Here is a 15,518-nt window from a genome sequence, read left to right on the forward strand (position 1 = left end):
CGTGCTCTGGTCCATGGACTCACGGAGAGTTGGACATAACTAAATGACTAAACAACAACAAAAGATTCTTGATCTTAGGGTCATGGGTTTGAGCCCCATGTTGGGCAAAAGATTCCTGCACTGCAGGGGTTTGACTAGCTATCCCTTGCGGTTCCTTCCAACTCTATGATTCTATCAGTCCCTGCCACCATAACCAATTTTTTTATTTACTTAATTTATATACTGCCTTATACCCGGCGGTTTCAGGGTGGTTAACAGAATAAAATCAAGACATAAAACCACAAAATACATAATAAAAATAAAAACAACCCAATAGCCCCCCCAGCATATTTTAAAAGGACATGGGACGTAAATCAGATCAACCAAAGGTCTGGTTAAAAAGGAATGTTTTTGCCTAATGGTGTACAATGAAGGCGCCAGGCGAACTTCCCTAGGAAGAGCATTCCACAGACAGGGAGCCACTGCAGAGAAGGCCCGTCAAGAGATGATGGGAGCTGGAGTTGAACAACATCTGGAGGGTAGCAGGCTGAGGAAGTGATATAAGTCATAAGGATATCCTGGTTTCAGGATGTGGCTTGCAAATTGATATAAAATGTTTGAATAAAGCTGGAACGACACAAAGAACTACAAACAGCCCTGATGAATGTGGCTTGGAGATGGCTCTGAGATTTCTCAGCCTCCTCATTCATTCATTTATGCAATTTGCATTCCCTTTCAAAAAAAAAATGCATGCAATGCAATGCCTTCAGTCCCTCCTTGTGAAATTCAGAAGCCCCACTGTGTTGTTCCAATTTGTGGAATGTGGACGGGACATAAAACCAAACACATGTTGAATTGGCACAAACCAAATTTAGACCGATTGGTTCTTCCCTGGCCTCCAACATACTGAAAAATAATAAAGGTAAAGGTAAAGGTAATGGTAAAGGGACCACTGACCATTAGGTCCAGTCATGGCCTACTCTGGGGTTGCGGAGCTCATCTCGCTTTATAGGCCGAGGGAGCCGGCGTACAGCCGGGTCATGTGGCCAGCATGACTAAGCCGCTTCTGGCAAACCAAAGCAGCGCATGGAAACGCCGTTTACCTTCCCGCTGGAGTGGTACCTATTTGCACTTTGACGTGCTTTCGAACTGCTAGGTTGGCAGGAGTAGGGACCGAGCAACGGGAGCTCACCCTGTCGCGGGGAATCAAACCACCGACCTTCTGACTGGCAAGTCCTAGGCTCTGTGGTTTAACCCACAGCGCCACCTGTGTCCCCTGAAAAGCAATACAGTGCAGCTAAAACTATGATGAAGCACAAAAAAGGGCGAACGTCTTTCCTAGCGTTGCTTTCCTACCTTGAGTAAATGTAGTCACTGACACTCCCGGCTGCAACTTCTTCTCCACATAACCGTGCTCTGGCCCAGCTGTTATCTCATAGATCAGATGTTTGTCATTTGTATCGGGATCCATAGTCAACAGCTCTTTCTTGGTGATCAGATTTTTCGGCTGGATTGAAGACACCAGTGTTTATACACTTATACAGATATCAACAGTTCCTGGGTCTGAGCCAGAAAGCTGGAACTAAGAGTTTATTCCAATAGATAACGGTTATTCCCTTGGGCTACATTCACATAGCAGAGCTTCGAATTTATTTATTTTTAAAAAGCACCTGCCTTCATTTCCACACCTTTTAATTGGTGATGGAAGAATTGCTTGATTAATCACAGCAATTAATCAACGAGCACTTCAGGAAGGCAAATGCCAATAGGAGCAGAGTAAGACATCGGAGTGTGCAGGTCTACGGAGTGGGTGGGAAGGAACTGTGCTGTCAGGGACCTTAGTCCTGCAGTTTAAGATGGATGGCTTTGTTTAGCCACAGCTGCTGATGCAACAAGCAGTGGAGCCCTGCTCCATCCATCATCGCGGCTGGCAGCATTAAGGAAGAAACACAACTCCCCCTTCGCTTAAAGCACTCTTAACTCCAGAACCACCACCCCCGTTTTTTCAGTCAATACCACATGGCAAGGTTTATAGATTTCATGCCCCAGAAGATCTGGGCAATGAGGCACAACTGTAAGGACAACCTGTGGGCATTTAATCATCAGTGATGCTGGAGAGTAAGCAAAGAGGCAAGATGCTTCTCCAGCATGCGTTTCAACCCATGTAACATTTGGTGTGGAAAAGCTCCATGCCAGGCCTGAAATAAAAGAGGAAAGATGGATCTCTTCTCCGGTGAGTCGGGAAAAGGTATCTTCCGTTTGGAGAGGGGGTGCATCAAAATGCGAAGTGCCCCCACTTGAAAGAAGAATTGCACGCACTCCCATTTTCAGTTGACCACAGAGTGAGTTTGGGGCTCGTTCAGAATGGGATTTGCCCAGGAACTTGGGTGCTACAGACTCCACTTGGCCAGGCAGCAACCCCAACCCCACAACAAAGAAGAAGAAGAGTTTGGATTTGATATCCCGCTTTATCACGACCCTAAGGAGTCTCAAAGCGGCTAACATTCTCCTTTCCCTTCCTCCCCCACAACAAACACTCTGTGAGGTGAGTGGGGCTGAGAGACTTCAGAGAAGTGTGACTGGCCCAAGGTCACCCAGCAGCTGCATGTGGAGGAGCGGGGAAGAGAACCCGGTTCACCAGATTACGAGTCCATTGCTCTTAACCACTACACCACACTGGCTCTCAAAGGTGGGGAGGGCTCATAGTGCCAGCCTTGTCTCTAACAGGTGTGTCGTTCGCAGCTGGAATTATGGCGTTTGCCATTTTTAATTTACCTAGCTGATTCATATCCTGGCTTTCCACCATTTAGATCTTCAAAGTGATTTGCAAGTATGTTGAATACTGTCTCGGTGGAGGGCTGGAGCGGCGTATCCCATTTCACTGCCTGAGGCGAAACAGGAAGGTGCTTCCCTGCCCCTGCTAGAGCCTCCCTTATGTGGGTTCTGCAGCAGCGCCCATAAAGTGACAACAGCAGGTTCAAGAAGATCTTGTGAGAACTCTTGTGAGAATTTGCAGAGCGCTGCATTCTGGGTTTCTGCCACGCAAGGCAGCTTCTTCAGCCCACCGCATGGGTAGACCAGCCCTGGCAAGGGCTGCCTTTCCACATAGAATCACAGAATTGTAGAGTTGGAAAAGACCACAAGGGTCATCTAGTCCAACCCCGAGCAACGCAGGAGTCTTTCACCCAGTGCGGGGCTTGAACCCACAACCCACAACCCAGCCTCATGCTCTACCAACTGAGCTATCCAGCATAGAACATCTTCCGCGTAGAACAAAGGAACAGAATATCTCGCCCTTCTCCTGATGTCTATGAGGACCCTAGTTGTCTTCAACATCACTGATTGACCAGCTACCTTTCCATAGTTAAACCAAGCTCAAGGCAGCTCACAGCATCAGAAAATTAACGCCCTTCACTCTTAACAGTTGTAGAAATGTAAACAAACTGCAAATGCTCATAAACAATAGCCTAATGAAAAGATCTAAATAAATATAGAATAAATTTAAGCAACCCCCACATACTTCATATTAAGTTTTAACAGGGAGGGCAAATCCAGAAGCGGGGCAGGTAAGAATATCTGGGTCAGGAGAACAGGGCTCAAGCCCAAGTAGTCTTCAAATTATATTGCCAATGCAACTTTCAAGACCTGGAAAAGTTGCCCATTTTCTGTTCTGCATCTCTGACACCTATCCAGTAGCCTTTCCCAATTTTCTCCATGCACCAAAACGTGTGACTTGAAAGCAAAGCAAACGTGAAAATCTACCTTGCCATCCATGTACTCCAGCCACTGCAGGCCCAAGTTTGTGACAATTCTCGGGGTTCCATCATCCACAGGAAGAATTTCCACTCTGAACAACTGGGGCACAGCAGTCACAAGCTGAGAAAACATTTGTGCTGTTATTTTGTAAAATTTATATACCGTTTGAATGTAACCCCCGCCCTCCCTCTCGAAATATCCAGGAAATATGTCACGGGATTGATTACACCGTTTCTGCTACTTGCATTGCGTTCTGAGGGCAGAATTAGACTGACTAACCCATTATAGTTACACTGGCAGCAGAATTGCTGGACTGTATCATTTCAGACTGTCGGTAGGGAGAGCACACATTTGAACAGTCCCCTACGAAATCAAGGAAAACTAAGGCACAGTCTCACAGCCAGCTGAAAACTTACAGGACAGGGAGAAAAGTTCTTGACTAAGTTCCCCCCCCCTTAACATGTTAGCTTTCTGTGGATATGGAGGTCTCTACCCATCACCTGCCACCCACCCAAAGGGAAGCGCTGAAATTTGCGCTTCTCAACCTGAAGCTACATACGATGCTACCACATGTCAGGATGGACTCAGACTGAGCTCTAAAGCCAGCACGGTTTTCCCACCAACCTCTTTCCCGTCCTCCTCCACAACGAAAAAGGGATTGGATCCGTCGGAAGCAGTGAAGGTGAAGCGGTCCTCCAGGGAGTTGCTCCCGTCGTGACTATAACTGATCCGGTTCTGGAAGACATCCTCCATTGTGAAGGTGTGGGTCTGACGATAGCGGTGCCCGTCGCTGGTCCGTTCGATCAAGCCATGCCGTGGCGGCTGCACGATCGTGAATGTGATGGATCTGGCCTGTGAGCAAGAAGGGAATGTGTGAAGGGGACCTGAAGAGCTGGGATCAAGTTAAGTGGAGACTATGCATGTGTGAAAACTCTTCCTCTGCTCCTCCCTTTTCAACCCCCTCCTGGTTCTGGGAGGCAGTGGTGCAGGAGATGGTGGGGAAGCACTCGGACCTTCACTTGTCTGACGTGCCTCTTCCTCCTCTTCCTCCAACCCCTCCTTGCTCAGCCTTCCAGCTCTGGAGTACCCCCTGCCTCTGACTCTTGCCTCCTGTCTGGTACAGGGCCCCCCACAAATCACTGCTCCCCTCTCCCGAGTCAGACTCCTTCCCTCCCTTCTCCTGGGGCACACTAGACCCTGACACAGGACAGTTCTTATTCCAAACGGATTTTGCAGAATTCTGCAGTGCTCCAAGGAGGAAAGACACAAAAAGGGCTTCACCTCTGTGTCCATGTCTGTGGCTTTAAGCTCAAACTCTGTGATGGTCTTCCTCACTCCTTCTTGCACCCTCATCCCAGGGCTCTGCACAACAGGCAAAGAGTCATCTACAGGGTTAATGGTGATGTCAAAATTCTGGCTCACCTACAGGGGAAAAGAGATGAAGCGAAAATAAAAACCAGATTCCCATCTAACGTGACTTCCATGGACAAACTCTGCCTGAGCATTTAGGGCACTCTTGAAATTTTGCAGGTGGAATTCAGTTGCATACTGGCAAATTCAGGTTCCATTTTGTTGTTTGGCTGTTTAGTCGTGTACGACTCTTCGTGACCCCATAGACCAGAGCACGCCAGGCACTCCTGTCTTCCACTGCCTCCCGCAGTGGAGTTTTGGTCAAACTCATGTTGGTAGCTTCGAGAACACTATCCAACCATCTCGTCCTCTGTCATCCCCTTCTCCTTGTGCCCTCAATCTTTCCCAACATCAGGGTCTTCTGGGTCTTTTCGGGTTCCATACTTAAGTGGATTTGGCAATCTCTTACACAACTTGCCAACTTCCCCCTTTCCCCATAAAATCCGACTAAGTTACGGAAAAATGCCCTGGAAAGTGTGGGTAAAATGATTGCTTTCCACAACGTTGACCAACCTTCCTACAAAAAAAAATCAGAGTGTATGCTCAATAAACAGCTGGCTTCAGATAACCTCCCTGCAAACTTTGTGCAAACTGTCGGAAATCAAGCCTTTATCAGGAGAAACTGGCAACTCTCCCAGGCACCCGGCTTGGTCTCCTGTTGACCTCCCTGTCTGCTTTCCCGGCAAGATCCAGGCAGAGGTCGCGATAGGCGATCCTTCTCAGCGTGAGAAGAACACACCACTCTTTCCTGCCCCCCAGGCAGGGGAAAGAGATAGACAGAAATGTATTTACATGCCTTTATTTCTGTCTTTGCAGCGTTACAGAAAACATGACTGCTCTCTTCAAACTCCAACAGCCGAGAGACAAACTCCTCCTGTACTTCCAGTACAGCTCATATTACACTCTGAGCTAATTCCGGTGCCCTCTGCACTGTGAATTGACTGTCCCTCTGTTTCCCACGGAACAGTCTCAACAGTCCCATTATGTTTTGCTTTCAAGCTAGCAGCAGCTCGCAGCTGCATTGCTTCAATATCGTAACATACTCCCCCATATGAATCAATGTGCGCTGCGAGCAAAGCGTGATCCAGAGAAGAAAACAAACAGTTGTTATACATATAACACTCCCCTGTTGTTTCAGTTCCACCCTTGGAACTACCCGCCACTGGTTTCCCCAGTGTACCTCTCTGGTTGTCTGACTTCCAAGGAATGAGTGCATCTGCATTACCTTGGCTAGGGAATGTAGTGTTACGCTTAGCAACTCTCTGTTGTGTCTTTGTCTCTGACTTAGACACAGCTTCAACCTGTCTTGAGTTGTTAACAATAGTAACACATGCTACAGCTGAGTTAGCAAACTCTTTTGAATACCTCTTGGGTGGTACACCCTTTGTAACTCTCTCAGACCTACGTACGAAATTAACCAAATATGGATGGGCGCCCGCCTGGAGCTGACTTTTGCCAAGAACAAAAGGAAATCCACTCACCTCGTGTGTGCCATCGGAAACGGAGAAGGCAAATGTGTCAGAATGCTTCTCCTCCTCGCTGGTATGGATGTACTGTATGTTGCGGGAGACCAGGTCTGCCTGTCTGAAGGAGCTAATTCTTCTGCCTAGAGTAGCAGGAAATGACAGGGGAAAGAAAACAGCAGCAAGCTGATGATTCTGCAATCTTATGGACTAGAAACTTCCCTTAGAGAAACAAAACTTTTTAGGGCTGCCCTTTTTAGGATTTGCGGTTGGGTAGATGAGTCACCTACCCCTCAATCAACCCAAAGAAGAATGCAGAGTAGTTACATTTGTATAACTCAAGCACAAAATTCATTTGTGGTTCGGGACATAACCCTGGGCATATCGGTGTCCGAGGTGGGAAATCCAAACAGCACCCCTTCCCTCAGGAATTGCTTCCTCTACATATGTGTGCACACACGCAAAAGCGGTGGAGAAGGGTTGGTATAGCACAAAGAGAAGGAACAGTTCCTCAAAGGCTGTCCAATTTTGATTCTGTCTCCACCCATCCCACATTAAGTATAATTGTACAGTGGTGCCCCGCAAGACGAATGCCTCGCAAGACGAAAAACCCGCTAGACGAAAGGGTTTTCCGTTTTTCGATGCGCTTCGCAAGACGAATTTCCCTATGGGCTTGCTTCGCAAGATGAAAACGTCTTGTGATTTTTTTCGCTTTCCCCCCCTTTTTCTAAGCCGCTAAGCCGCTAATAGCCTTTTAGCCGCTAAGCCGCTAAGCCTTTAATAGCCGCTAAACCGCTAATAGCGCTAATCCGCTAATAGGGTTGCTTCGCAAGACAAAAAAACACTAGACGAAGAGACTCGTGGAACGGATTATTTTCGTCTTGCGAGGCACCACTGTATACTGAAATGGAAAATAACTCTGCAATGGGTCTGCATGCATACTGTGATGCATGGCATGGAAATTTCCACTGAAGCTAAAGAAGAGCTGAGAAGAGAGCCTAACAGATTAATAATAATAATAATAATAATAATAATAATAATAATAATAATTTATTTATACCCTGCCCTCCCCAGCCAGGGCCGGGCTGAGGGTGGCTAACACCAAATTCTGTGGGGCTGTATCATGGGACCGTATCTCTGTGCCTCATTCACAAGGCAGCAGGATGTATTACAAGTCTATGCATATACTAATCTGTTGGCTTCCATCTTGGGTGGAGTGACTCTTTGTTCTCAAGCTACTGGAGAGAATGGATGTGCTAATCTCTTCTCTAGGAAAACAGCCTCAGGCTAATGGAGGCTTGAACGCAGAAGAGACAAAGCTTTGATTTTTAACTCTGGGTGGAAGATGTTCATAATCTAACATATTTTACCTATGCTGGGATCAGTATAATATATTATGCATCTATCAGAATGTAACTTTATTGTTAATAATAATAATAATAATAATAATAATAATAATAATAATAATAATAATAATTTATACCCCATCCATCTGGTATAAATGTTTGTTTTGGGTCGGCGCTGTGGGTAAAACCTCAGTGCCTAGGACTTGCCGATCGTATGGTCGGTGGTTCGAATCCCCGCGGCGGGGTGAGCTCCCGTCTTTCGGTCCCAGCTCCTGCCCACCTAGCAGTTCGAAAGCACCCTTAAGTGCAAGTAGATAAATAGGTACCGCTTTATAACGGGAAGGTAAACGGCGTTTCTGTGTGCTGCGCTGGTGCTGGCTCGCCAGAGCAGCTTCGTCACGCAGGCCACGTGACCCGGAAGTGTCTCCGGACAGCGCTGGCCCCCGGCCTCTTAAGTGAGATGGGCGCACAACCCTAGAGTCGGACACGACTGGCCCGTACGGGCAGGGGTACCTTTACCTTTCCCTGTGAGTAAAGCTTTTGAACTGTATTTTCCAGATTAGAACATTTCTTATTTCAAAGAGTCAGTTTTAATTCACTCAACTGCATCTAAACACCCAATATTAATAATCTCAGTATCCCAGATGGGCTTTTCCCATTGGTTAATGTTCCTTCATCGGGGGGAAATATTGCCCACCCCTGCCTTAAAAGTGCACAGTTAAGTCTTGTCGAGTGCTTGCCTTGATATTGCTCCAAAAAACACTGAACATTTGCAAACCTGGTGTTGCAGAGTGCTCTAGGTGCCCCAGCTGGGGCTGCTTAGTAATCCTGTACAGGAGATCACTTGGCTCACTGTCCTGATCCACAGCGGACAACTCAAGAGTGGTGATCTTCTTCACCGAGTTCTCGTCCAGGGCCAGTCCTGTGTTGACAATGACGGATGGTGGCAACCGATCTTCTGGAAGAATCAGAGGCAAAAGGATAAGACCAACAGCTTCCTTGCTTCCGTTTTCCTGCCTCTCGTGAATATTCTAAACTAGGTTGCTACCCGGTTAAAGAAATCTTAGGCAATTGGCCATATGCGTTTTAGCATATCAATAAGTTAAATTTGCATACATTTGGCATCATCTGAGAAAGGTGTTTCCTCCTGAGGAAAAGGAAAAGGGGGACTACGTCTTCTAAGATGGTGTTTGTCATCTCGACTTTTTATATATACTTGCATTAAATATCCCAAAGAACAAATTAGAGCATCCTTTTATAGTTTAGCAAACAGTTTTTAGCAAATTAACCAATTAAATGCTTTAATTCTAATTTGCCCCACTCCAGTTAACTACTGCACTATTGTCTATTTTATTGCTTTTCAAATATACCTTATTTTTTGCTCTATAAGACTCACTTTTTCCCTTCCTAAAAAGTAAGGGGAAATGTGTGTGCGTCTTATGGAGCGAATGCAGGCTGCGCAGCTATCCCAGGAGCCAGAACAGCAAGAGGGATTGCTGCTTTCACTGCGCAGCGATCCCTCTTGCTGTTCTGGCTTCTGAGATTCAGAATTTTTTTTTCTTGTTTTCCTCCTCCAAAAACTAGGTGCGTCTTGTGGTCTGGTGCTTCTTATAGAGCGAAAAATACGGTATTTCAAGCCACCTCAAAAACATATATTCACAGTTCTGTTAAAGTATTGTTATAGAGTAGGCAGTCTTTTTTAAAATTATCTTTGGAAATGGAGCAATGAACATGGATTTCTTAAATAGAAAGCCAGAGGGTCTGATTACTAACTCAGAGTAGGCTCACTAAAATCAATGGCCATGGCTAGGTTAGGCCCATTCATTGTAATAGGTCTACTCTAAGTAAATGATATTTTCTCTAATATCTGTATCCTTGGTCTGATAGGATATCACATACTCTACAGGCATGTCTTCTCTCTAATTTGCATCATTTCTTCTATACTTCTGCATGTTTCTCTGTTTTAGCTTCCTTTCTTTTAAATATTTTTGTGATAAAGTCTAAAATTCAGTAAAAACCTTTATGGGCAAAATAAAACCCCTTAACAATTTGCGTATTGTGCTTAAAAACAATAGTTCTGAAGTAAAAAAAACAAAAACCCAAGCTTTATTTGTTTTTAGGTGATGCGGAAAAATGCTGCAGCTGGCATCATCTTGGAAGGTGGGATAAAAAAATACTGCAGAATAATTAAGAAGTTTGTAATGGTACTTGACTGGAGAAGAGCCATAACTCATTGTAAAGCTAAAGGTAAAGGACCCCTGACAGTTAAGTCCATTCATGGACGACTCTGGGGTTGGGGCTCTCATCTCGCTTTACTGGCCGAGGGAGCTGAAGTGGGGAGTTTCTCCACAGACAGCTTTCCGGGTCATGTGGCCAGCATGACTAAGCCAGTTCTGGCGAAACCAGAGCAGTGCGTGGAAACACCGTTTACCTTCCCGCCAGAGCGGTACCTATTTAGCTACTTGCACTTTGACATGCTTTTGACTGCTAGGTGGGCAGGAGCTGGGACCGAGCAACGGGAGCTCACCCCGTCACGGGGATTCGAACCACCGACTACCTGGCGCCTCCAGGTATGGCTGGGAGAGGCCATTGACTGAAATCCTAGAGCAATGCTACTAGTACATAACACTGAGCTAAATGGACCAAGTTCTCAATTCAGCATAATGCAGCTTCTCATATTCCAGGAGGTGGCTGACTTTCCTGTTTTTAAGCATGGCCATCTGTCATGTATGATCTAGCTGAGATTCCTGAATTGCAGGTAGATGTTCCTTGCAGTCCCTTCCACCTGTACCTTTCTATGATTCTATGATTTTGAACAACAAGACAGGGGTGCCCCAAGTGATACCCCCCAGATGTTGTTGGACGTCAACTCCCATCAACCCCAGCCAGTGTGGCCATTGGCGAGACTCAGTGAGGATGGGTCTCTCAGCTCAAAATCATATTGAGATCTCCACTTTGTCTACCCCTAACCTAAAATATCAGGGGATAAAGCACAATTAACCTGTGAAACCCTCCTGACTAATGTCATGGTAACATGTATATTACTTACTATTAGGGAAAATAAGAACATCAATTACTATTAAATGAGATGTTGAGGCTATGATGTTACAGAATTATATCCCCTGCCTTATTCTCTTAATGGCTCAGAATCCTTCCCCCCAGTGCCGGATTTACATATAAGCCAAACAAGCTATAACTTAGGGCCACACTCTCTTGGGGACCCCCAAAAATTTTAAAGGGGGAAAACCTGGGATGTACATTTCCAAAATAAAAGATAAAAACAAATAAAATAAAACCTACATACAGCAACAGTGTTTTGTGTTGTGAAGGCTCCTATGATGTAAGTAATGGGCCCCACCTGCTAGCCTGCTCCCTAAAATATCACTGCTTTGGACTGGTTGCAGGGCAACATGTGCAAATGGCTTTAGATACCTATTAGGTCCATAAATTACCATATAGCATATATTCAGCACAAAAAAACAGCGACAGTTTGTTGTTGACAAAGGACAGCTGGACATAGAAAGGGCCCCATTACCTTCAGGAGCCTAGGGCCTCATCAAACCTAAATCTGGCCCTGCTTCCCCCTCTGCTGAAACCATGTTCCCTCCTTAATTTCCTTGTTTCCAGTTAACAACAGCCAAGTTGCCTTCCTTGCCAAAGAGAAAATGAGGGTTTGCAGCAGAACCCCTTGGCCTTACCCATTACCCGAAGCGTAAACGCCTGGTCCACCATTTTGTTTCCTTCCGCATCAGCCACATCGAAAATGAAAGCAAATGTCCCACCGGGATGCCCTTTCTCGTGGCTGTACTCCACCTGTCCTGTGGGGAGATAGAATGAGAATGAGCTTGTGTTACTGTCTTCTTCTTCTTCTTCTTCCCCTAAATTTTTATTGGTTTTCCACATTTATAACAAAAAAGACTTTACAAAACACACAACAAAGAAAAACACTTTACAATACAGTAAGCTAAACACAGAAAAAGAATTATTTCTTCAGATATCTAATTCTCATAACATTAATAACTGACTTCCTCGCATCCCCTCTAACTGAATTTCATTCTATCACCTGTATGACAGTTCTCCAAATTCATATTTCTAATAATATTGACACCTAACATGTGTTACTGTCTTCTTGGTGTCTGTGACTAGCAGAGACACCCAAACAACAAGAAGTCAAAGTAATTTTGGGCAGGGTACATTATGCTGGTGTAAATGATCCCTATTCCAAACTCTACTGAGGAGCAAGACAACTACCGACTGAGCCAGCACTAGCCTGGCAGAGGGAAAACAAACCTTTTTAGAAATCCAGTTTTGTACTAAAGCATCAATCTGGGAATTTGAGACTCAAGTGAACACACATACACAACGGAACTCTCTTGTGGAGCAGGGACTGGGAGTGCTCACCTTTATTTATATCCGCCTGTGTGAAGCTTTTCACTGGTCCTTTGACAGAGATCTGATCAAGGAAATCTCTTTTACGGATACGCAGAACTCCAAGCACAGGGTCTTTCTTCATGATGTATCTGATGGCCAAGTCATCTGAATCTGAGTCTGTGGCCTTCAAGAGCTGGTCTGTAAGGACTGCCACAGAGCCTAAATGGCAAAAGAAAGTCAAATTCCTGCGATTCCTCCTTGCAGAATCATTCTGAATATAATCAACATTTCTGTGGTATAACCACATTCATCCTAGATAAACAGGGATAACATCCCAAAAACATTCAGATAATTCAGAAGTTCAGATAAACAGAATTGTTGTTTTAGATGAGATGGAAGGGTGACTTGAATGAAGGGCCACAAATGGGAAGGTAGAACTAATATTTGTAAAAGTTTAAAAGTCTAAAAGGTATTCAATGTGAATTGTGTGTGCTAATTCTTATTTGCTATTGCCCCTGCCCCTTTTTTGCCTCCACTTTCTCTACTGAAATTTACATTGGCTGCATCTGGACATTGCAATAAGCTTAGGGTAGTTTACTTGCTTATATAGGGTCACATGCATTGAAATGATAATAATAGGTGTTGAACTGTACACAAAATCATGTTAAATTTGCAGTTTAAGCTATGGGCAAATCAGATCAGAAGTAGAGGCCAAATGATGCCGAAGAACAAAATATGGGAGAGGCAAGGTGTTACCAGAGGTATAGTTAAACGTCAGAGAAGATCTTGCACAGGGCATAAGTCATGGGAGCATTTTGAAGGCAGAAAATTGCCAATTGTGCAAGAAAGCATTGCAGGCTTAAAACTTGTTGTTGTTGTTTAGTCATTTAGTCGTGTCCGACTCTTCGTGACACCATGGACCAGAGCACGCCAGGCACTCCTGTCTTCCACTGCCTCCCGCAGTTTGGTCAAACTCATGCTGGTAGCTTCGAGAACACTGTCCAACCATCTTGTCCTCTGTCATCCCCTTCTCTTTGTGCCCTCCATCTTTCCCAACATCAGGTTCTTTTCCAGGGAGTCTTCTCTTCTCATGAGGTGGCCAAAGTCTTGGAGCCTCAGCTTCAGGATCTGTCCTTCCAGTGAGCTTTAAACTACTTGAATAATTATTCCCTCTTCCTAAGGGGACCTTGAGAATTGTAGCTCTGGGACAATGAACTAAGAAGGAACTCAAAGAATTTCTCAACCAGAACTACAGTTCCTATTTGGCTCTATGAATAAGCTTTAGCTGTTAAAATGATATAAAACCATAATACACATGTAGTGAGTTAGAGTGAACTTGGATACTGGATCTTTCTTTGCACACAGAATGTATTGCATTTTTTAAAAAAAAGCTTTTATACAGAGAGTTAAGTTCTGATTGTTCAGCTGGCTGTCACCACTGCCACAAAAAGTGTGGCTGATGCCCATCCCTTACCAGCAGAAAGTTGCAAGCCCCTGTTCACAACTAATCTGGGTGGCTCCGACTTGGACAACTCAATGGAAAACTCCACCTTCCCAGTCTGCGTGTAGAGGCCGTCAGAGAGTGAAAATCTGAACTCATCAGACTGGACACTGGAACTGCCCGGTGTGTAAATGATTAGTTCATCCAGGACATCTTGGTAGGTAAAGGTGGAGCCCTCGGACAGGGTTTGACCATTCTCCAAGGGATCCAGATGAGACTGTCTCTTGCGGAGATAACCTGAGAATAAGGTGAACATACCTTTTATCATATGTGGTGGTCATGTAAGGTAATAAAAGCATTCTGGGAAATGATATATAATGAATTGAAACAAATGTTTAAATTAACTTTTGTAACAAAAACAGAGGCTTTTCTACTAGGAATTTTAGGTGCTGATATTACAAGGGAGCAGAAAATACTCTTTATGTATATGACGATGGCCACACAGATGCTGTTAGCCCAGAGATGGAAAGAAGATAAAGTCCCTACCAGAAAAGAGTGGCAAATCAAATTGTTGGACTATGCCGAAATGGCAAAACTGACCAGAAAGCTCAGGAACCAAGAAGATGATGAAAACAACAACAAAAATTTATTACTTATACCTCACCCATCTGGGTGGTTTCCAGCAGCAGATTAAAAATACCTTTAAAGTTGGCGGCTGTCAACAGCATATCTTACAGCAGTCAATGTCACAGCTTAACTGTCTTCTATGTAAAGAAATACTTCTTTTTGTCTATTTTGAATATTGCACCAGCTTGGATAGCTCCAAGTTCTACCGTCATTGGACCGTTTGCTTGCTGGGAAAACCCTAAAAAAATAATTTGAAGTGCACTTGCTCAGCAATATCAGAAACTTGTCTCTTACCAGAAGTGGGTTTCTTGGTCACTACAAAGACCAGTTGGTTGTCCGGAGTGTCCAGGTCTTTCATGCTCAAGGAGGAATTTGTGATCACCACCCCTGTGCTTTCCTGCACTTTGACAGGCTCCACCTCCATTTCTGGGGGCTCATCATTTAGACGCTACAATAACACAAAGACATTTGTAAAAGACAGTGCACTCGTGCAATGCCACAAAGATAAGGGGGTCGGGGATAAGAAATGCAAGTAGAAGCTGCAACATCTGATTCAAAATTCGTTTTGCAAATGTAAACACATACTAACAGCTTCGGCTGAATCTGGAACTCTGTTTGTGTGTCCAGTTTTGTTGGGTAAATCTGATTGGCAACTTAATTCTAAGTTTCTAGAACATTAAGGTATCACAAACAACACAAAACATACCAGCAATGTGAATTGATATCCCATATTAATATTTGTGGGGTTACATATATTCAAGAACGGAAAGCTAATCGCAAGAGAGGTTTCAGATTTCTAGTGGATAATGCACACATCCTCTCTAAACTCAATAGGTTTTATGAATCAAACCCAACAAGTGAGCTCACCTTGATGGTGATGTTGACACTGCTGGTTTCCGATTGGCTGAAGCCATCGCTGACATAAAAGCTAAAGGTGTCCGTGGATGGCTCAAAACTTTCGTGGACGCTTTGAAAGTAATAGATATGGTTCTCTACCACATCTTGAATTGAGAACGAGAGGTCTGAGCTCGCAGTGTGTCCAGGACCAAGTCGCCTACCTGCAAACACAGGATTGCCAATAGGAAATAATACTTTATTTTATTTTAAAATGGTACCACGCTTTCA

At 44.6% G+C, this 15,518-nt stretch overlaps 1 protein-coding gene across 2 annotated transcripts in view; it reads right to left on the reverse strand.

The window, feature by feature from the left end:
• The window catches only part of FRAS1 (Fraser extracellular matrix complex subunit 1), a 390,698-nt gene that overhangs the window by 48,326 nt on the left and 326,854 nt on the right, over positions 1 to 15,518 (reverse strand). The window contains exons 41-51 of one of the 2 annotated variants that reach the window (XM_081206862.1): positions 15,261 to 15,451; positions 14,688 to 14,841; positions 13,800 to 14,063; positions 12,356 to 12,544; positions 11,653 to 11,772; positions 8,733 to 8,909; positions 6,627 to 6,751; positions 5,017 to 5,157; positions 4,360 to 4,587; positions 3,742 to 3,855; positions 1,336 to 1,486 (exon numbers count right to left, since the gene is read on the reverse strand). In XM_081206862.1, the coding sequence (XP_081062988.1) occupies positions 1,336 to 1,486; positions 3,742 to 3,855; positions 4,360 to 4,587; positions 5,017 to 5,157; positions 6,627 to 6,751; positions 8,733 to 8,909; positions 11,653 to 11,772; positions 12,356 to 12,544; positions 13,800 to 14,063; positions 14,688 to 14,841; positions 15,261 to 15,451 (1,854 nt within the window). Of the gene's footprint in view, positions 1 to 1,335; positions 1,487 to 3,741; positions 3,856 to 4,359; positions 4,588 to 5,016; positions 5,158 to 6,626; positions 6,752 to 8,732; positions 8,913 to 11,652; positions 11,773 to 12,355; positions 12,545 to 13,799; positions 14,064 to 14,687; positions 14,842 to 15,260; positions 15,452 to 15,518 lie in introns of both variants that reach the window. The other variant, XM_081206861.1, reaches the window with a different exon arrangement.

The sequence above is a fragment of the Podarcis bocagei genome (genome assembly GCF_964188305.1).
Source record: "Podarcis bocagei genome assembly, chromosome: 9".
Lineage (NCBI taxonomy): Eukaryota > Metazoa > Chordata > Lepidosauria > Squamata > Lacertidae > Podarcis > Podarcis bocagei.